At 48.9% G+C, this 22,456-nt stretch overlaps 2 protein-coding genes across 4 annotated transcripts in view; one reads left to right on the top strand and one right to left on the bottom strand.

The window, feature by feature from the left end:
- Positions 1 to 1,677: 1,677 nt before the first annotated feature.
- The window catches only part of Elk (Eag-like K[+] channel), a 22,219-nt gene continuing 1,440 nt past the window's right edge, over positions 1,678 to 22,456 (bottom strand). The window contains exons 2-16 of one of the 3 annotated variants that reach the window (XM_076429513.1): positions 21,854 to 21,964; positions 10,754 to 10,987; positions 9,981 to 10,112; positions 9,094 to 9,221; positions 8,797 to 9,025; positions 7,496 to 7,659; positions 6,681 to 6,894; positions 5,823 to 6,002; positions 5,332 to 5,531; positions 4,922 to 5,171; positions 4,319 to 4,581; positions 4,059 to 4,210; positions 3,824 to 3,992; positions 3,347 to 3,722; positions 1,678 to 3,201 (exon numbers count right to left, since the gene is read on the bottom strand). In XM_076429513.1, the coding sequence (XP_076285628.1) occupies positions 2,984 to 3,201; positions 3,347 to 3,722; positions 3,824 to 3,992; positions 4,059 to 4,210; positions 4,319 to 4,581; positions 4,922 to 5,171; positions 5,332 to 5,531; positions 5,823 to 6,002; positions 6,681 to 6,894; positions 7,496 to 7,659; positions 8,797 to 9,025; positions 9,094 to 9,221; positions 9,981 to 10,112; positions 10,754 to 10,987; positions 21,854 to 21,929 (2,985 nt within the window). In that variant the 5' untranslated portion in view covers positions 21,930 to 21,964 and the 3' untranslated portion in view covers positions 1,678 to 2,983. Of the gene's footprint in view, positions 3,226 to 3,346; positions 3,723 to 3,823; positions 3,993 to 4,058; positions 4,211 to 4,318; positions 4,582 to 4,921; positions 5,172 to 5,331; positions 5,532 to 5,822; positions 6,003 to 6,680; positions 6,895 to 7,495; positions 7,660 to 8,796; positions 9,026 to 9,093; positions 9,222 to 9,980; positions 10,113 to 10,753; positions 10,988 to 21,853; positions 21,965 to 22,456 lie in introns of all 3 variants that reach the window. The other 2 variants (XM_076429511.1, XM_076429512.1) reach the window with 2 other exon arrangements.
- The window catches only part of LOC143211665 (heparan sulfate 2-O-sulfotransferase 1), a 27,075-nt gene continuing 13,830 nt past the window's right edge, over positions 9,212 to 22,456 (top strand). The window contains exon 1 of the mRNA XM_076429518.1: positions 9,212 to 9,358. Within this exon, the coding sequence (XP_076285633.1) occupies positions 9,227 to 9,358 (132 nt within the window). The 5' untranslated portion in view covers positions 9,212 to 9,226. The remainder of the gene's footprint in view (positions 9,359 to 22,456) is intronic.

Raw genomic sequence — 22,456 nt, 5'->3', positions numbered from 1 at the left:
TGTTAATCGATACAAGCGATATGATAAACTGGGTACTCGACGCCATTGAAACATTCATTCTTAATCGTGGTTAGATTAAATGAAACGTTCTATAATATTTAGTTCGAAAACAGTACAATATAGGGATCTGGATTATTGAATACGGTGAGATTTTTCGCGTTGCCGTTGTCGGTTCTCGGTACGGACACGGAGACGGAGATAGTGGTGGGACGCGTACAAGCATAGTAAATAGTGTTTTGATATTCGATACTCTCCCGGAACGAAAACCCATGGACGCCGCGCCGGTTACACAGATATACAATCGCGTTTTGTCGATTCTTTACCCTCCTCGGTCGTTTCAAGAGCAGTGAGAAAAATAGATCTTCGTTTTAAGGCCGTTGCATCGAAGTTTCTCTCTAAGCTAGTACATACGATTAAAAACCTTGCGATAAAAAATTTAATTAAGTTTAGCTAAGGTTTCTCGTAACTTCGGTATCCTCGCACCTCGAGGTTAACTTATTAACTAAGTTCATACGGGGAAAGTTATTCCGGTACACTGTATGTATGTACTCGCATACATCCAACGCGGGCAACAATTCTCTCCTCTTTTCTTCGGTCGCGTCTTTTTATTTTCCTTTTTTCCTCCTTCTCTTTTAGTACCAACGATAAGTACAGCATCGAATTTTTTCATAATACACATCCCGCTATTCCTTTTATCATTTTCCAACGGTCCTCGAGAGTCTGTCAGATCCGAGCATTAAGATTTAATCGTATTTTGTGCTTATTGACATTCTCTTTGTATTATATTAAAATGGCGAATGTTTCCTTTGTAATCGTTCGAAGAGTGTAAAAAGTATTTAGTAGAATACATGAAGTAGGTTAGACAACGTTACGTTATATGAGATGTTTTAGCTTGAACGATAAAGGTGGGGGAGCATAGAAACAGTATAACAAAATATATGAAATATTTATAAAACAGCTACTTCCATTGGCATTTGTAAAAACACAACGTCATTGCGATCGCAATTATTCTTTGATTGTAGTATCCTCTCCTACGATTAAGCTATTGGTCTCATTGAGATAACAAGGATCGATTATGGTCCGGGATAGAGGTGATCTCTAATATTGCATAGTACTTCGCGTTTCTTAACCCCTAAGTGGATTCGCACCGATATAATCATTTGATACGGTATCGATGCAATTATTATTTTAGGGTTTAATGAGAGTTTTTATTTTCACTTACCAATCCGGTAAGACTATGTAGATATTAAATGTAAATCGGTTGATCAAATTTTTCGTTTTTGAAACGTGTTTGAAAAAGTCCATTGAAGGATTAAAATTGGTTTCGCCTCGTCGCCGCTACATCCTTTACGGCGTGAACAGGGATGAAAACGGAAAGTGATTTTCACAAATGCCGATTGAAGACGAACAAATACAATTGTCGTGCATGGCCAAAGCCGTGCCTTATCACATATTCCCGATAGCGACGTATGTATACTATTTACACGAAATCCGTTCAAGTATTACTTACAAGTTGGATATACACTCGCGCGAATGCATAAGTATTTCTCTCTCTCTCTCTCTCACTCTCTCACTTTCTCACTCTCTCTCTCCCTATGATACATACGACGTAATTGCGAGTCATCTACTTGGAAATCAACGGATTCGAATGCAACAAGTACACGATCGAATTAACGGCTACTTTACAGTAACTATTATGTATATTACTCTAATTTGGACGTCGGCGGATGCATCGAAATTTCTTGTGCACGTTATTGCTACGCTAGAAAGTTTTCCTTTCCTTCTGGTACTTCTTTTTTTATTCTTTCTTTATATTTTTTTTCTTTTTAAAGTCCTCCCGTTTTAGAGATGACTGCGATATGAAACGTTAAACGTTCTTCTCCCTTTACTTCGCCTCCCTCTTTCTCTACTTCTCTCTTAGCTTGTTTATCGATTCCCGAGAACAGTGCGATCCTTCTCGAACGCATTCTGCTGATTTATTTATAGAGCGAATTCGTCGCGGAAAGAACACGTTTAGATACACGTCGCGACAACTTGAACGAAACCGTCCCGTTAACTAGGTTAATTAATCACAGCAACACATACATACATGGAATGATACAAGCGAGATTCTTCCGAAGAAAAATAGGTATTCCCAGATACGTATTTACATCGACGTTCGAACTCACATCGGAAGGGGGTTCGTGGTTGGCGGGGGGGATCGGTGTTAAAAAATAGATCTCATATAAAAACGTTTCGTCGATCGTCGTTAGGTTAGGTAAAATCAGTTAGTTACGAGTATGAAAACATTGCACGTACGAACAGTATCGCGTGTTGAAACGTTTAAATTCGAATTCTTGATTGTACACGTGCCTGAGTAGTAGAGGTTCGGATACGAGATGACAGAGCAAGCTATCGAATTTTCTTCAAGTTCGAACGTACCGAAGGAGCAAAGGCATTCTCTCTCCCAGGCGTTCATCAAAATCATTTACCTCGTACGAACGCGAACGCTTCGCAATGCGATGAATTAGTTAGATGGTAGAGATACTGCATGCAATGCAACCGTGCAAGAGCCGCCCTTGTGCCGCGATAAAATAACGTTAACGAGGGTGTAATTTCGACCGCGCCCTCGCCCATAACTATCGAACCGATGAAACTAAGGCTGTCACTGTTCCGCGATCGCGCCCAGACGATTCGTAGACCCTAGGCCGCAATCACAACAGTCCTTTTTTGGAGCGTTCGAGAAAGAGACAAAAGAGATATCGGAGCCACTGTGATTGCTGCCTTACGAATTTCAGGCTGTTGTTAGCACGCTGGATAGAACGAACGCTTGGAATAGCTGATCTTTCGCGTCGCGTCGCGTTGCTGCTTTCATAGCCGATCGCTCCTCGATTTCGCGCTCGATCGGTGTCCGCGTGACAAAACATGAATACGTACAGTTCGCCGCGCCGGTTAGTTAGCTCTCCTCGCTTCCCGATCCTCTGATATGTCTGCTCGAAGGTGTTCATTTGTCGAACGGATCGAACTTTAACGACCGTGATTCCGGCAGTCCTCGCACATTGTTCAACGCTTGATAATAAGACACGTTCTCGGCGTCCCCGGCGCTGAACCTGTGCGACTTGTTCTCCGGGTCCCACGTGGAATTCGTTCGTCTGTATGAACGGGGAGGAATGTGTCGAGCTCCGTGGCCATTGCCGTTGCCAAAAACGTAGTTCTCGTTCCCTGGAACAGTCACCGCGCAACCCCCTATTTCAAGCTTTTTTCATTACTGCCTCTATCCGAACACACTGCGTCTGTTATCAAAAGTAATATACCCTGAACCGTGCAGGCGGAAAATAAAAGAAAGAAATTGATTTCGGGATTTTACCTTGCGACGGCGTTGGCGAATGCGGCGGAGTACCGGCAACAGGCGATAGGGGTTCGTAGGGCGGCGGGGGTGGCGAGGACGGCGAGGGTGTCGGGGATGCTGGTTGCCTTAAAATGACGTCTGGATCTAGCTCGAGAATCCTCAACACCCGGTGAGGATTTGCCCGAACCCACGACTCGAAAAGATCCACAGGCCACTCGGTTTGCGTTGTTCCGTCGCTCATCCATGTCACGGAAGGATTCCAACAGATAGCGTCCGGCGGATGCGAAGAGCTTCTCGCTAACACTCCGCTTCCTCTGGTCGTGGGCATCGGCAAGTTAGGATTGCTTTGCGGCGAGTACGTTAGATTTTGCAGAGCTTGGATCGCGTTCCGCACCTGTTTTCATCGGATTGGTTACGGGGTAACTCATCTATTAGGTCACTGATTTGCATTCGGTTGGCCTAATAGCATCGCATTTGCGTAAATTACAAGCGTACCTCGGAACTTAGCGTAGCCACGTCCTGATGCAAGGTGGATACTTGGGTGTCGAGTCTCTCGACCGATCCTCGGATATGTTCCTCCATGGACTCTTGAGCGATCACCTGGGCCGCTCTTCCTCTGGCCAGAACGCTTCTACCTGGTCTCCTTCCCTCCCTATATTCTTCCCTGTTGCGCGAAATACGTTAGAGGACGGTTGAACGATCGTGGCGCAAATAGACACGACAAACATACCTAAACTTGGCGTGCCGTGGACTCGAGGATGTATGCTGAGGCGATTTGTTTGGCGGCGATAGAGGCGAAGTTTCCCCCTCGTCGGGAGCGTTTTCATCGTCTTCGCTGATCGATGGCAGGGTCAAAGAGGGTCCGTTCATATCCGATTCTTGCTATAAAAGTTTCGAACGGGAAAGGTTGCCAGAAGAATTTCTCTTTCTATATCTCCTTACCCCCCCCCTCCCAGTTTTCCCTTTCTCCGATTGTTCTCCGTAACTTACCTCGGCTTCGTATCCCTCCCGTATATTGTAGGTGAGATCGTGCTGTATGTCGTGGGCAAATTCGTGCTGGTACTCGGGGTACAGCCGCAGAACTTCGACCAGACCGTGCATGTGTATGCATTTCAGATCACAGTATGTTAACGCTTTAACGTCGCAGCTCGATTTGACCACGACGTCGGCGGATCCCGAACCACCTGTTCCACCCCCGTTGCTGCCATGCTGTAGGTGCACGTTTATGTCGCATCCGACCAAGTCGCCTTTTCCTTGAAACGGGAATTAAACGGGTTTACAACACGGTTTCGGATCTTCCGGTTCCGTAGACGGTTCGGATAGATATGTACAGGGTGTATAAAAAGTAATGGTCATCCGTTCTAGGGGTGAATCTACACCTCTGGATCATTTGTAAGAGAAACTTACCGCAAAATTGTTTATAACAAAGAAAATTGTTGGTAAAGTTGGTGTTTACATCAACACCTTTGCGGCACCAATTTTGCGGCAAGTTTCTCTTACAAATGTCCACCGATCCAGAGGTGTAGATTCACTCCTACGACGGATGATCGTCGATCTTCTTATACCCTTATATGTATATAAGATGCGGCGTACCTAAAATTGCAACGACCATGTCGTTCTGCACGACTTCCATCGAACCGTTGCACAAATAGTATATGTAGGATAGGGCATCCCCCTTGTGAATCAAATACTCGCCGGGAGCGCAGAAATTATTCCGAATGCGTAGCGAAAGCAGTTTGAGGCAGCCTTGGGAGGCGGTCTCGAATATCGGTAAATTCAAAATCTCGCGATGCAGGTGCATCGAAACGTCTCCCCTGAGTTCTTCGGGGAATTGCTCGAGGGTCTAAAAGGATTAATATAGATTTCGTCTCATTACTCCGCGGATTAATCCAAAAGCAGACAACGACGATTACATCGCGTTAGGTCGTTTAAGGTCTCGGCGTTCCAAAGGTAACGCGCGAACTTAATTATATCGCGTGATACGATTATTGTTATTATTATACCTCGTGTATATCGATACCGTGGTTCAGGGACCACATGGTCTGGAAATAGTCTTGCATTCGCTGTTTCAGTTCGTCCGGGATCTGATGCAATACGAAAAAATCCTTGAGATCCCGCAATTTTGTTTGATAGAGCGATCTTCTAGAGTAAATTCTTTGAATGATCGCCGTCACGTTACCGAACACCACAGCATGCATCAGAGCTGTAGCATACACGATATGTACAGTGTGGAAATATTCCCTACTGCAAATTTATGTCAACTTTATACCGTACTAATTAACATCGTTCGCTTCTCGTACACTCAATCACTCGCACACTCTTTCTCTCTGTCTCATTCTCTCGTTTTGTATACCGAATTACATCGTGTACACACGAATTCTTAGCGAGCAAACAAACATGCTTGGAGCCAACCGATTACCATTGATTATCTAATAATTCATCGATAATCCTGGCAGATTAACGTGCACTATACTGATCGATGATGATTACTAACCGCCAATAAGCATCGCGCAAATGGAGAATAACTTTTCGGAGAACGTGTTGGCCGACACGTTGCCAAATCCTACCGACGTTAAGCTGCTACAAGTGAAATACAATGCTGTGATGTAACTTTCCGCGTGAGTCACATTCTGCACGGAAATCTTTAACCTCTCGGCCAGCGTGTGAATCCAACCTGAAAAATTCCCTCGATTAAAACAAAAAAATCTTTCGTTGATCTCGGGCGAGCGCGAGCTAGCACGCTGCTTTAAAATATGATGCGAATGTCGGTCACAAGTGTGCCTACGTCGATAAAATCTATTCGATCGCATTCAAGTAGGATGCACGACCGTGTGCACTCTTAAGGTGGATAGCAGATTGAATCTCTGCAAAGCTTGCCGAGTCTGGGAAAGTCTGCGAGAGTGTCTCCGAGAAAAGCTCTATACATATGTAGATGCTTAGAGTGACTTAGACGCTCGCCGATCGGTATCCAGGTTTGTATCTGTTCCACGTGTCTGTCCCACGAGTCGTACACCTGCCGCGTAATTAATTTAACCGAGCATTTATCACGCGTTTAGCGAAATTACTATAAAGTTTTCAACACGGTACATCAGCAGTTTCTACTTTCCAACGCGCGACTCGCAGCCCTCCGAAGACAAATTCCCTTGAAATAGTCCGCGCGAGACTAATCTGTATATCTAAGCATGTAACATAGGTATAGCTGGAATAGATGGTACGTACACGTGGCAAATCCCAGAGCGGCCAAGGGAAGCTCCTTCTCATTGTCAGTGCACGCGACCGCGGCATTGAGTCTCTCACCTGGCCACGCTTCTATCCCGGTTTAATACGCAGTTTTCGAAAAGAGTCGACTTACCGAGATCCCAGTCACTGTCGTTCTTCAATCTTTCTTTTTCCGCGATAACGAACCAAACGCAAGCCATCCAATGTGCCAACAGGATAAAAAGGAGCATTAACATTGTCAAAATAACGGCGCTGTATTGCGAGTATCTATCCATCTTTTGAAGCAGCCGTGCTAGCCTCAGCAGTCTGGTTAGCTTTACTAAATGTATGTTACTATGTCCCGAGTCCTATGATCAAAGAAACCGCTGCGTTAATACAAAATAATCTGCTGGTGTCGGGCCGATGTTAATTAATGTTGGGAAATTGTTCGCAGGAACGCGGACAGTAAGAATTTCCGCGTCGGATACCTCGAATGCCCGATTCGAGCAACGACGGGGAACTTAATTGCGAATTCTCCGTCGAGCATCGTGAACTTCGGATGATTGTATCATTCATCGTCGAGATAGCGAACCCGTTCTCCGGTGGAAACGCGGCGCGACGCGAAGAATCGAATACGTCGTTTACGGTAACAACGTATCGTCCTTCGGTAAACGAACTCTATTCACGGCTCGCGTCTCCGTGTCGCGAACACGGCATGCCGTGCACGTATCTTTCCTTAAGGCTTCGCGGCGGCACAGGGCTTTTTCTCTACATCGACGGAGCAAACTTTGCCTAATCGGGCCAGAAAATTTGATCAGGCGACTCGCGAGCGCGTTCGAGATTCTATCGAGCGATACGTGCACACACGCGAATGGATTCGGGCGAGGTTGACTTTAATTTTTTTCCGAGGGCCGGCTCACAGGCCAGACTTTTAGCGCACTTTACGTAGAATAATGAACGAACACTCACCTCGCCGCTGTACACGTCCGAGGCGTAAAGGAAATCAAAGGGCAAAGCCGCGATTAGATCGACGATAAACCAGCCCTTCACATAGTTGGCGGCGATGCTTTTGCTGTTGCTGACCACTTCGCCCTTTCGATTCACGTAGGTCGTGCGAAAGTTCAGAACGATATCTGTGGAAAGACAGGGAGAAACGTTTGCTCTGTTGCTGCGTTTTCGGCTGCGTTCCCGGTTTCCCGATAATTGCGGCGCGTTCGACTATATAATCGTCGCGAGAAATGAAAATTGACGCGCGACGCAATGGCCCCCGGTCGTCGGCGAAAATGGAGGCGTTCGAACTGGAAACGCTCGGCTCGAGTCAGGATCAAAGGGTCGAGAACCGAGCCAGCGACTATGCGCTTTCCAGTCGCTTGTCCTTTCGAGTTTCGCAAACCGGGAACTCGGGACCGGGACCCAACTGCTTCTAATCCCGTTTGCAAACCGGATTTTCGCCGCAAAATTCCTGCACGCGAACCCGCGAGCTTACGCCGCGTCCCGTGGATAAACCCGTCTAGTTTCCGCGCTGGAAATTCTACCGACAAGCTCTCGAATGTCGTTGGAAAACGAATTTACAGGGACGCGTAACGGTACACGCCAGCATCTTCGCACGGTTCTTCGAGTTCGTTCTGCCGCTTCTCATCTTTCTTTTCCGTTTCGCCCACAAATCACATTCCGCGATTTATGTTCTCAAAGAGAGACGGTCTCCCGTCGAACACCTGTGAAGAGTTCTCTTCTTCGGAAGATCGTTATTCGATATTCACCGCGAACAAGTTAACCGTGGAGCGGAATCTGTCGCCCGCCGAGGGTGATTCGAGGGGCTCGATTCCGCGACAGAATACTAATTCGGGACGGAATTAATGCGTTCCGACACCGCGACATCGCGGCCGTTCTCTCCCGGCGTGGAATCGACGCGGGAATAAAGAACTAAAAAAGTCATCGCGGGGTTTCTGTGTTCGCGATCGGGGTAAACCTCTTGGAGCGGCAGTGGCTCGATGGGAAAGGGTGGAGAGAGCCGATTGGTAACAGGGTTCAGCGAGAGTCGTTGCTTTCGGATTTAACGAGCTCCTCGAATCACCGATTGGATAAAAAGAGCACCCTTCTCGATCCTTCTCGTCTGAATTAACTCTAAAAGCAGACCAATCGATACGTCGAGAATTCTAGATTTCATTATTTTAGGCTTGTTGTCGAGCCGGGATTCGCGCGGTCGTTCACACCAGTCGGAAATAAATCGGATCGAAAAGAGCGGAGAGATGATAGATATAGATACCCACCGATCATAAAAAGACCCTCGACCACGACATCGCTAACCATCGTAGGTCTGTCGATGTTGATGAAGCTTGCGTTAAACGGGACCACGATCGCCACGTAGAACGTCGCGAGCAGTATCAGCCAGTCCCAACAAGATTTGAAGCCGCCATAATGGCTCAACACGAATTGGGACTTTTTGATGCTACTGGTTTTGTATTCCGGCAACGGTGCGGCGGTCGAGTGCAGAAGGTTCTAAAACGATTCGTTGCATTCGAGATGAACGGAGAGTAGCAGGGAGGCCTCACGGCCGAATCACTTACATTGTTCAGTTTAATTTTGTGCTTATTGTCGTGCTTGTAATGACCCGAGAGCTGGTAGAGGACGGCGCGACTCCTTCTCCTGCCGTAATTAGCCGGCGGTGCCTCGGGATCGGGACCACCGTTTGCATCTGAAATGCAATTGTACCATTGCACCGTGCACACTTTTGGCGCAACCAGCGTGGCGCGGACATTTTCGATAATACGTGCATACAACGGTACCGCAATGTTATACGCTACGCGTTATACATTGCAAGCCACGTGCGTTGTACGTATATTTGTGTAATTAATAATTGAAAGGAAGCGTTTTGTCGTGTGCTAATTAGGCGGTAGGTGGTATACGCAGCTGAAAATACTCGTACAGTGGGGTCACTCGTATTGCGTACACGGTGTCGTAAACGTGAAACTACGTACCGTCTCAATCCGAGCCAGATATTCGGCTGGATTCTCTAGCTCGATTCTCTACGAGACTAACACGTGCAACACCGCGCGGCGCAATGTATAAATTCTACAAGAAAAGCAAACTATCCGAGACTGTTGGGCGCGTTTGATTTGTGCTCTTTGGTGATTCGCTTTGAAGAATAGTGTGTTGCGTTACGGTGTCACGTGCAGCGTGTGTTTGCGTGGCCGCGGTATAGAAAGTACGAAACGTTTTGGCACGGCACGCCGAGCGAAAGAGTATCTAGGTATGTACTCCGTTGAGTTACGTTTCATCCATACCGAGGGTTCCGGGCTCTCTCCCTCTCGCTCTCTATCTCTACTTCCTCTATTTGTACCTCCCTCGGATAGTCTGGAATGCAATTGATCGGCGAAGTCGATGGAAATGCATTCCAGCGAGAAAATCGTTTCGTCGGTTTCAGGTTCGGCGGCGAAGCATGGCTAAGACTCACCAATATTTTGCAACTCACAGATCTGAAGGTTCTTCGTGTGGGTGATGTCTTTGTGCGAGGCCAGGAACAGGACGACGTCGCCTTTCTCGTTTTTGATCGGAACGATGTCGAGCAAGCAATCGAATGTAACTCCTGCGAATTAAAGTCGGTCAAGTGGTTAGAATCCGGTTACGGTTCGTCCGTACCGAGCGTGTAAAGTGTTAAAGAATGGAGAGCGGAGACCGATCAGAGTAGAATATTAGCTGTTACGGAACACTGATAGACTCAGACCCAGAACCAGGACCGATCTCTTTGATTAAACGTGTTCCGTTGCAGCGGAGCTACTACGCGAACGCGTTTCCATCGAAATAGGTTCGATTAATAATAGTGAACGACCAACGGAACGCCAGTGGAAAAATTCCTCTTTCCCCGTCGCAAGGCCAGATTCCTTGGAGAAATAATTTCACGAGACCGCGTTATTATCTTGCTATACATTATCTTTCAAGGCGAGCTCCGCCCTGACGGCGGGGACGAACAGTTAAGGTTGTTACACGTGAACATGAATTAAAGATCAATACGTTCTACTGTTTGTAATTGCCTGCCTCCGGCTCGTGGTGCCGGATCGAAGCTACTAGCTCTAGGAAGACGCGTATATATACGTGAATCTTTTAAAGGGAACGGGCTCTCGGTAACCTGGGAAACTTTAGACTTTAGAGTGGCCGACTTACTTTTTCCTAGATGGAATAGTAAGGCGATGCGAGAATTCAGAATGCCGAATCTATCGCGAAACTTACCGGTCTTCTTGTAGAACACGACCTCCATCTTCAGCTCCGTCTTGCTCTCGAGGCTCTTGTCGATCATCGCCCTCTCCTCCTCTTTGGTTTCCGGGCCGTACAGGAACTTGCAAGCGCAACCCTTCTGCATGATTTGCGCTCGCGCGAATCCTGTCAGCTCGCAGAAACCGTCGGAGCAATAAACGATCGGGTAGATAGTCGGAACCTGCGCATTTCCCAGCACAAAGTTGCTGTCTGCGAAAGGAACAAAGAAAGAGAACACAAGGAGTCGCTGGTAAATATGAAGCTGTGTGCAGGTAGCTACCCTTTAAAGCCCTTGTCGTCCCACCTCGTCTGCGTCCCCATGGCGCAGTCGCGCAATTTACAAAGTGAATTCGCATGGCTACTGTTACCTTTCAATTATTCCGTGTCGCGACGATATCCCACGCAGGGATTCGACTCGATGCGATTCGATTCGATCGAGCCATCGGAACGACAACGAGCAAAGAGCCATCGTGGGGGAGAAGCAACGAGGCCGTGATTAAACTTTGAACCCCGTCGAACCGATCGGCTCGGTTTTGTTTCTCGCGAAGAGACTCTGTAAGAACTTGGATGGAAACGCCGCTGTGTCGGGCTTCTGTTAAATGAGAGTCGAGTCGCGTAAACAAGATTCCAATGGTTACATGCGTGGCACACGCGTGATGCAAGGAACTGTTGCATGACTGCGTCCTGGTTCTGTACAGTTCATTGGTTGATAGCTTTGTCGACGTCTCTGACGTCACGCGTAATCTCTTTCAGGGTAACGACGACGCGCGGCACACTATGTATTTTTAATTCAACGCTTACCCCTGAAACACTTTCATCTTCTCCCTTAGCCTTGCGCAATCCCGACGCTCCGCGCTTCCTGTTCTACGACAGAAGCTGCTGCCGGATCATTCCGATTATGCCCCGCCCGGTCAAAGAGATTTCGTGAAACTGGCTTTTGCGAAGTCAGCCTCGCGCGCGACACACTAGCCGATTCGGTGAATACACGTGCTCCGGTTCTTCTCTTTTATTTTGCACACGCTGTTCCCCGCGAGTAAGTGCGCAAGGGAAGTTCTCGTTTCGGTGGATGAGCATATCCAAACAATGCCGGGTAACTTTTTTTCGTGTCATGGTGACTGGCGGCGAGGCGAGGTCAGGCCTTTATGCAGCGCGGAAAATAATAAGTTCGGCTACGAAAGGTTTCCAGATAAAAATATGATATAATTAAAAGGGTAACGGCGCGAACGTTGTTCCGATACGGTTTAAATGCCACGCTCGGGGATCGGGGGAGTTTTGTACATCGCGCACCGTTATTGGAAAACGCGCGCGGGTAATTTCAATTGTAATCAAATGGATCGGGCATTCGCCGATGGATCGTCGAGTGCTGTCACAATGCGGGGGACGACAATTACTCGTCTATTAGAGGATTACTGTTGCGAGATCCTCGGCGAAAGATTCTTTCAGATCGTCGACACGGCATTTCCGACAAGGTTGTTCGATTACAAATCGACTTCCCATTCTTCTGCTATATAATTGTCCGGTCGCTTCCCCTTTAATTAAAGAGGATCTGCGTCCGCAGGCGTCTGTGTTTGCTTCCCCATACTTGTACGCGTCTCTAATAAACGCGTGCAACTCATCGTTCGACCATCCGTCGAAGAGCGGCGTGTATTTACGCACGTCTGCACAGTAACATATTTAAACTCGCCGGTGGCCGGGACAACAACGACGACAACAACAACGGCAGCCAGCGTTTACGATCACCGCATCAGCCGCTGAAAGCGGCGTAAACGGTACAGTTTCAGTCGAGTCTGGGCAAAGACTAATGGAGCCGATTGTGCCCCCCGTACGTATGCGTTTCGCGCAGATTCACCTGTACGAATCGCGCGCGATATGCACATACGTGTCGTATCGCGTGGTACGTGCACGCGTTCAACGCGTACCGAAACCGGAAAATTTGCTTACCCGACACGGTACGGTTTCACGATCCTCTCCTATCCGAGAGATTCCAGTTTCCGTGGTAGAAACGTTGAATGACTGACGCGAAACTAAATTCTTGAATAATATCCGCTCGCTAGCCGGTGAATTAATGGAAGGGAACCGGTGATAAAATGTGCACGAGACGCAGCGTGCATGATTGAGCGGGATTGTCCATCAAGATGGAACGCTCGGCGGGAAGAGCATCTTAAACAAATACGAAACGGGCTGGATGATGGTGGCAGGCTGCGCGCGGCGGAAAATTCTCGCGAGACCGAGCAAACAGGCCAAAGGGTAGGTTGATCCGGTGTTTGACCGAAAACGTGTTCCATTTCTTTGCCGCGGGACATCGCACAGAGGCTTTAACGCCGTGTCACACCACACCGTTTCCCGTTGTCAAAGATCGAATACGAATTCTACGTGTTTGCAGAGAGATTGGCGAAACCGCAGGCGGTCCACGTAGACTTTTAAATAATTCCGAGCTCGCGTTTGCTCGCGATTTCCATATACATACATATCCGTGTCCGTGTCTATGCTAACGCGTTCGCGCGCGCGCTCTACCGCGTCCAGGTTTCCGGAAACGTGTAAATCCGATTCCGTTATAATTCGATAAAATTCGGCCGTAAGCTAGTCGCTCGTAATTATCGGATATTTTGGGAACTACGAGAGAGCGGGTTCGGGGCGGGCGGTAGACAGATTTTCGCGTTTTCCGGTGGATAATTGAAAAGCGATAGCCGCGCGTCCTAAGTTCGTAGCCATATTTCCCCGGCAGCCGCAAAATAATTAAGTGGATACACAACGGTGTGTTGGTGCAGCTATTGTGGTTAATGCGGCTGAATTTATAACCCCCGGATTGGTGTGCGTTCGATAGTTATATTCGAGAGATACGATTCGCGTGTATTGGCCGGGAGTATGCCATATTTTCATTGCCGTCTGGCCCGCTTGTTAAATGCAGACAAATTCAATTTTATTGGCGCACTCGTTCATCGGAGTTTTGCTCGAATTACGGGAAGGGAACGTACCGGTTGTTCCCTTTTCGGAATATTGCTTTCGTCATGCAATCTACGAGCACCGGAATATACGTATACATATACGTATACAATATATGTATACATACGTACCTACGGTACATAGAACTGTGAATCGAGCAAACCGGTGCGGCTTTATTTGGTCGTTGCAGCGGCGATGCAGAGAAGAGAGATTAAGAAAACGTGATGCCTGAAAATATCCGCGTGGTAATGAAAACCATGGGTTCGCGCGTTTAACGGTGCCGATACCGCAATGGTCATTACGGTTTTCCGAGTCCGGTGTAATCCGTACACGTCGACCTTGCGCTTTTCATCACGTATCCCGCGCTCCGTGCAAAGTTTTCGCAAATAAAGGGAGCGTTCGTGCTTGACACTTTTTCCCGCGTCTCATTCTTAATCGTTCGGTCGCGTGCGAAAATTAAAAGCCCCCGAGAGAGAATAGTTTTCTCGGTATCAGCTGTGTCGATGCGGTAGCTATACGATCGGCCGATGGAGTTCCTATGGGAAGTTGACGGCAGGAAACGAGAGCAGATCTGCTTAATCGTGCTTGAAATTGCCGCGAAAATCGAGTGAAAGAAGAGTAAATCCAACAACAAATTACATCATCCTGTTCCGGGTTTGCCGGAGGGGGTTCATCGTTTAAAGGGCACGGCTACGCGTTCGGTGTTTATCGTTTCCTCTGCGCGGCCGTAAACTTTTTTCCCCAACGAATCAATTACATTTCGACGTTGTAATCTCTTTGTGCTCGCGCACAGTCGTTGCTGCCGTAATATTCTTGAAAGGATTGCGAGCAGCCGTGGAGGTTGACCTCTATTGCGGGCGGAGGGAGCCGTGCGGCTTCTTTTAACGCTCCGCGACCGAAAATATTCTCGTTCCGCGAAGGAACTTTTATCCCGGTCGAGCACTTAGCGAAAATATCCGCGATACATTTTTCTCTCTCTCTCTCTGCTCCCGAGCCTAAACTACTCAATGAAGTTTTTAGGCGTTCCGAATCTAGTAAAATTTTCACTCAGTTTCACCGTATAAAGTTTGGCAGCAAATCAGAACAGCCGCTTCGACACGATTTAAAGGGGAAGGCCGAGAGACTCGTTACCTCCGGAGCTTTATCGCTGGTGATCGAGGCGAACAACGAATATAACTTAGCAATTTCCACCGGGTTCGCGGTGTAACGTTTCTCTAAATCGGATTCGAACGAAATTTCGAGCACGTGGAGAGAGACGGCAGGTAAATGGAGCTCGGGGTCAACTTCCCTCTGTCGCTTGTCGCGCTTGAAAATTGCTTCATTTCCTAAAAGTGGAATAGTCTAGTCTACACCGCCGGAAGACATAAAATCTCGGGTGTCTCGCGAGCTGATTGTTGCGCCATCGCGGCACAAAGAACCAGGCCACTTACCGATTCGTTTCCAATGCCCGTTTCATAAGTCTTCTCTTCCGTTCGAGCGGAAATGGTAAACGGGTTTACATCCAAATTTAGAGCAAAGTGATTTCCTCGTCGTACCCGACGCGACGTATCGCGTCCCAATATTTCCCTTGTTATTCCAGCGAGGAAACAGGGAACGCGAAGCGAGAAGAATAGGAATCTTATACGAAACGAAAGTCTCAGATCGAACACGGTTCTTCCCGTCTCTTGTCTCTTCGCCCGGCCATCGCCAGGCCTCTTTTGTCGCTTTGGAACGACTTCTTTCGCTACGGCATATGAGGGGATTAAGCCCGAACGTATCGAGCCGATCGTCAAAGGGGAACCCGTACCGAGTTTCCTCTCAGCGCGATAAAATTGAGGGCTTTTTTTTAAGGTTTTCCGCGAGCGTTGTTGGGTAGCTTGATTCGCCATGCGTTATCGCGCGACTGCGGTGAACGACAAACGATTTGTTCCCGTCGCTGGCAGGTTGCGCGCTCCCGTGTATTTTCATTACGCCGGGGAAAAAATAGGGGAATCGAGTTTACGACTAGAAATCGATTTACGCGCGTATTCCTGCCGCGAAGGAACTACGTACGTCATTATTGAGTTACGCGTTATGTCGATTGTCGGGCGATAAGATAACCGTCGAACAATCATCGCGTCCACTCTCCGGTTCGATCGATACGCGAATCCGCGACAGATTGCATGCATTTTTCGCATTGTTGCGAGATAACTAATGCCCGGTGCAATTACCGCGCCTGGTGCCGGGATTAAGCTGTTTAATACTTTGGCGTCGCTAAGCGAATGAAAATTACCAGCAGCATGTCGTGTAACATCGTGGCGCGGAGCAGCTTGCCGGACACAGAGTGATATTCACTGTTCGATATAATTACGGCGGTCTACACTTTCTCGCCATCAAAGTTCTCTCCCATTTGCCGCTTTTACATCGATCGCATTCTCGGCGAGCCGCTGAAACGGATTTTTCAGGGTTTCACCGGTATCGCGCTCATTGACCTACACACACCACCGATAGGTATCGAAATTCTCGACGCGGCTGGGAATGTCGTGCAATTAGCATCGGGCTGAATTGGAGAAACAGCGCACGTGGGGCACACTGTTTTCTCACGTGTTGGAATAACCTGCCGCGTACACGTTCCACGGACGGTAATCTAGGCCCCGCTCTGTTTTCGCAGGCGGGAACGTATCTTTATTCCGTGTCGCGTATCGATCAAAACTTCGCAGCCGCTTCGTCGACGAAGTTTCTCTCGCGAGACTCCTGAAATTTCGTGTCGCGAGATTATTCGCAAAAGTCGCCCGGAGAATTTACAGAAATACATACCGGCAGCCCCGAGTTTTCTCCCGGGCAAGTTGTAAAATTGAAAATGTCGTGGCAAGGGGGTGGGTCCGCGGCAAAACCGGCAACCCCCGCGCACGCAATTAAACTTATCGCCACCTGTAGTGCGCATTGTCGGGCTTCTTGCGAGCCGGCTGGGGTATCGCGGTCGAAACAAAAGCCTGCAGAGCGAACGGTTCTCGTTTCGACATTTATTTGCGGCGAACGTTTCTATTAGTGGAAGTTTTGAGGTCGCGCGGTGTGTTGTGCGCGTGCCTGTACGTGCGATATGGAGCGGCGAATTCGTCGGGGGAGTGCATCGAGCCTGTATCGCCGTTAAATGTACGTGTAAACGTAGCGACAGGTATAGCGTTCCGGCGTACACGAACCGGGAGAGCTGGCTTCGGTTTCGACTGCTCTGGAACTTTCAAACTGTCGGGGATATCGAGTTCTGCTTTGCTTCCAATTTCTTCGTATTTCGGTTTGGTTCGTTCTAACTCGCGTGATGTATGTTACGTGGACGCGTGCTGGCGGAAATATTTAACAGCGCGGCGCGCGCGTAACGCTGAACGCATCTCGGCGCGGAGAGCGTCGCTCGTTTCGATTTCTCGGCTGACGTTTGCTTGATCGTTACTACTCGAGAGGGAAACAGATTCCATGCACCGTGCTTGCTCGTCGCCGCGCATCGCCGTCACCATCGAACCAGTGTCTAGGAACGTGGAAATTCGCTCGTTCGATGCTCTCCTCGGAGAATTCGTAAAAATGTTTTTTCGAGGGACCCCGCCACAGTCTTTTTTTTCTTCGCTCTTTCCTGCCTGGACAGCTCCCCGGGGGCAGTCACAGATAAATAGCATGTTCCACCGCGACAAGAGCATTTTCGTTTTTTCAAATCCCAGCAGCGTTCCCTTGCGAAATTGCCCGACCTCTCTAGTCTCTCTCCAACCTCTCCTCTCCTCTCCATTCCGTATGCCAGGGCGATTATCGATTCTTTTTTTTCTCTCCGGGCCGACAAGCCAGAGCCAAATAAATGGTGGAAGATAACCGTGAAGTATAAATAGGTCATTCGGCGCGGGCAAAGAGATTTCTTGACCCCTCTTATTCTCCTCTTAGTTGCCACTCAACGTCCACAGTTACTTTCCCCGCTCTCTCGCCGCACTATTCTATTCCGCGAAACGAAGTACCTTCCTGCTAAAACTTGTGCAGAACTTCGCACAAGTTCGCGACGGAATATCGCCTAAATTGGACCAGCGCTTATCTCGGGGCACTCGAAATTTTAATTGTCTTAAAAAAACGTCCGCGCCAACCTTCGGAACTCGGTCGCTACGCGCCAGCTCGAAATGTACATCGGGTTCCGGGCCGTGTCCGCGGCAACAGTGAATCCCACCGTAAATCTCGGATTATCGAATTTAATAGACAAAGGACCGGGTAATTAATCGTGCGCGTTGATCGGACGCGACGCATTGGCCAAATTACTAGGAACGCGAAGCGACGTTGCGACGGTTCGCAACCGGTGACGCGGTCGGGTCTGTCCGCGAGTCTATTTGTCATTTCGGATAATATTTCGCGGGTGGGAGTCCGTTCGAGCGTGTGTCGTTTGCCAGAATTACGAGCACGAGAGCAGAAACGAGCAGAACTTTATACGAACACATCCAGGTGTGAGACGTTGAAGGAGAATAATTAACGAAGAGTGCTCCGATCGATCATTAAGAAGAAATTAATGATCCTCAATTAAGGTCATGAAACAAGAGATACTTGCCCCGCGTGTTTCATTGGTGTGTTCCCCGCAACGCGCGTCCCACACTCGCCTCGACATTCCATTGTTTTCTTCTTTCGCGAATGCATACATCTGCATGTGTGCCGCGCGGACTGTTTGTCGGGTAAAAAATTAATGAAACTGCAGTCGGCGCGGCATTCGAATGGCCATCGATCGCATAATTTGCATGGTTTAATCTTTGGTTTTCCGATGTATTAAACGGGTATGAATATGGCCAGATACTCGCATACAATTATTAATATTTCATCACGAGAATCGAAAGGCGTATATATAAACATACGCCACTCCCTGAATAGGTACCGCGATCGAGCCAGTTAGGTTCGGTCCGCAAATATGTATGCATTCGGAATAAGGTCGATTTTCGCGGCGTCGATGTTAGATTAATATTCCATGGATTGTCTGGGGTCGACGGACTCGATGATAAAACTAGGGAGGGCATATTACTCGGAATTCATGCGCCACTCGGCAGGCAACAGTAACGTGAAGCGGGCAGCTAGCACAGACAGCAGGAGGGTCGTAGCTGCGTAGCCCTTCGACTTCCCTATTCAAACGCGACGCGACGGCGCGGCGCGACAAAGTTTTGCGTGCGGATAACTAACCGGCTAGCCGCTTTTATCAAAATTCGTACCGCCACCGGATCATTATTGCCCCGGCTATAACCGAGAGAGAGAGAGATAGAGGCGGACGTTCCGAGAGCGAAGCGCGATATCCCAGTACAAATATAACTGTCCTGTTAAATTCGATCTCCGGTGTTGTGTACTCTGGAATCGATAAAAAAACCGCAGATAGTCGCAATAAAGCTCCGCTAAAACGAATATTCCAATTGGTCCTCCATGAGTCTTGGTCAGCAAAGACAAACGAGTGTTTGAACAGTCGTCAACCATCCTTTAGCCCAGTTGGCGACGCGCCAAACACGCCTCGGAGAAAGAAAGAGAGTGCCAAAAATATCCGCCGGATAGGTGCTTCGAGTATCGTTAACGAGCAATTATTTCCCTTTTTTCTTCCGGCGAAATGCTGTCGGCGTGTTCGCGGGGCGGAAGGTCGCGAACCCGCATTTCTGTACCCTCGAATCCGCACACCCCCGCGTTTCTTCTCCTTTTCACCGACGCGATGTTTCGCGCACGTTGTGCGTCGCCCGGAAAAATCGAGTTGATTATACGCCCGCGTAAATCCACTGTTTTCTCTTGTTGCGAGGAGGAATCGTGACGCGCGCGTTCTCGGCGTATCGACGACGAGTACACGGTGCGGAGGAGTAGCTTTCCTTGCTTTTCTCTCCTCTCTCCCCGTCGCTTCTCCTCTGTCTTGACTCGATTATTTTATACAGCGCGGAGATGAACGACACAGTTATCTTTTTCCCGCAGCGAACGATGGAGTTTCGAGAGAAAATACTCCCGAGATATTTGATGGAACACCGAGATCGAGCGTAATGGAGTAATTCCGGAGCCGGTGGATCCTCTCTCTGTTCGACGGCGAGACGTCGCGTCACGTCGCGTCGTGTCGCACCGTGTCGCGTCTATAGCGACAAGATCGCCTCGCAAGTGCGGCAAACAAGCAAGTACTCGATCACCGCTCTAAGTTACTTGAACCGCTGCAAACGCGATTCTGCGTTCGATCGGGCTAATCAAGTTTGACGGTGTTCTCGGGTAACGCGAGGGATTAGTCGGCGGAATTGTACGAAACGTTTCGCTTAATTGCCGGTAAATTTCCTTGGTTTCGCGACCGATGCAATGGGAAACGACGCGGGCCTACCGATCGATATCGAATAGTTTCGACCGCGCGAGGCTCCGGGAATTAGATCGAACCCGTGGCGCGATACTTTAATCGCCTTAGCCGCTAAGTGGTCCAAGTGTCGCTTCTAAATGAATTCTTAGGCGGATCATGGTTGTACGCGTAACAATGCGTTACGCAAGCCCGGAACAGCTGTCGCCGCGATGCGAGGAGTATTACAAATTAACCGGTTCCGAGGAGATATTTCCGACTTAAATCGAAATGTGCCTTCTCTGTCGGAGATTATGGTTAGACCGTGGTGAAGCGAGGCGAGGGGACGAATGCAATTTCGTCCGAGTCTCGAAAAGATGGGGGAAAAATGCGATTCCATTACTTTCCAAGGGCGCAACGCTCCCGTAATTATCTTACGGCGGAACGATGACGACGTCGACGAATCCGCAGTCCCTTTTTCGTAATTAGTTTTCCTCGGTTTGTTGGCCCGAAGTTTCCGTCGGTATCGGCGGATTCTTAACTTTCTATCCGACGGCTAAGTCGCCGGTTAAGACGGGGGGCCTTCGAAGGATTCGGGAGGATAAGGTTGAACGCGAGGTTGTTCGGCCAAGAAAAAATTGCTCTCGGTGTCGCTGATCAAATAGGTGGACGAGGGTTGATTTCGAATAGGCGAGTCTCTCGGTTCGTTAAACGTTCGCGTTTCTTCGCCTAGGTTTCCTCGCGAGATCGTTCGACGTTCCGTGTTTCCCGTTTTTATCGCAAATCAGAAGAGCGGAGGGATCTCTCGTCGAACCGTTAGCAACAGTTCGGATTACCGTCGTTCCTGTTGCCGTTGGCTCCCGGCTCCACGGTTATCTCCGTCAGGAAGGGAGAACTGGAAGATAAGTAAGTTGCCGTTCTCCCCGAGGAAGACGGGAAGATTGCCGGCATTGTTGTTAGCCGAACGGCGATCTCGTTCGATCGGACTTTTCAATGTCCCACGGTAGAATCGCATGCAGTTCAATACCGCGTGCGAAAATTCAACCTGTTTAGAGGGCTCGGTTTTGGTACAATTCGGTTCGGTTGGTTGTTAACGCGTCCAGCTACAATATCGGTTAGGGAATTAACGTGACCACGTCAACGGCCGCGGCGTACGTATCGGGAGATGATTCCGTACCTATTAATTCACCGAGTTGATCGAGCGACTGGTAAATAGCGGCGTTTATTCACCGAATCATGTTAGACATTGTGTGACGGAAGTGCCAATACGAAACCAAACATCCGTTAAATTCGTCCGATTCGACCCGCGTCGCCCGATTATAGGGAACACCGAAATGTCTTCGGTCCAATGAAATAATCGTTCGGACACGTACGTGCACGCGTGCGAAGATCGATATTCCGAGGGCGAGCAAGCGCAGAGAAATAATCGATCGGGAATCCTGTTTTCTCCTCGCGGAAACGTCCGGGATTTACCCGAGGCTTTTTCTATTGATAAATCGGCTCCATTCCCGGCTGACGACGCGCAAACGAGGGTCGCCGTCGAACGCGCAGGGATCGAGGTTAATCGGAAGGACCGAACGTTACTCGATCCGTTCGTTCGCACCTCCGCAGAAAGTTATACGGGAACCAGGAGGCTGTCGGGTCGGTCCTCCGCGGCGTGACCGGAATACGATCGGCGGTGTTCCTGTTTTATTTATGCCCGCCGCGAATCCACGGTAAGTTTATTCTCGATTAGCCCCGGACGCGTTTTGAACGAACCGGCTACGTTCGAGCGGGTGCCGCACCGGTGCGGGCGAAACGAATTAATCGGCCATCAAACGGCGCTGCTCCCCCGAGGCTCCTTTTCAATCTAAGAAATTAATTGAACGGTTTTCGCCGTCGATAATACTTACGGGTTCCATCGAAGCGGGTCGCGATCGTATCTAGGAAAGTATTTTGTGGGGCGAGGAGGCCCTTCCTGACCGGCATTGGGGCCGCCCCGCCGCGCTGTCAGGCGCTCCAATCTGCAAAAATCGAACAAAACATAGCTCCGTATTAGCAACGCGAGTTGCGTACGCGCGCCGTCAAACTTGTGAATTAATTACGCTTCGTCGACGGATTTCGAGTGCACGCGCGCTCACACGGGCACACGGATATCTCGAGCGAGCAAGCGAGCACGGTTCTCGTTCCGAAATAGAAATTGCCTCGCGAAGCGTGACTTTATGCACCTGGAAATTTATGCAAAGAGAAAAAAGGCGAAGTTTTTCGATAGGTAGGTCAGTGGTCCGAATGAAAATAAAGGATTGCGTGCAGCACAGCGCGCGCGGTGGTCGCGGTGATAGATGATTACGGGCTAAGCAACGCCGCGGGACTCTGCTATTTTTAGCCGGGAGCTTTTTTATTTAACACGCTCGTAAAACAATCGAGGTAATTTCGTGAGCGTATCGGCCCGCGGGAAAACGTTCGAGAGCGGCCGCGAGAACGCATTTGCAGAAAACACCAGTCCGGTTGAGACA

Source organism: Lasioglossum baleicum, chromosome 8, assembly GCF_051020765.1.
Source record: "Lasioglossum baleicum chromosome 8, iyLasBale1, whole genome shotgun sequence".
Lineage (NCBI taxonomy): Eukaryota > Metazoa > Arthropoda > Insecta > Hymenoptera > Halictidae > Lasioglossum > Lasioglossum baleicum.
This window is presented reverse-complemented; position numbering and strand designations above follow the sequence as displayed.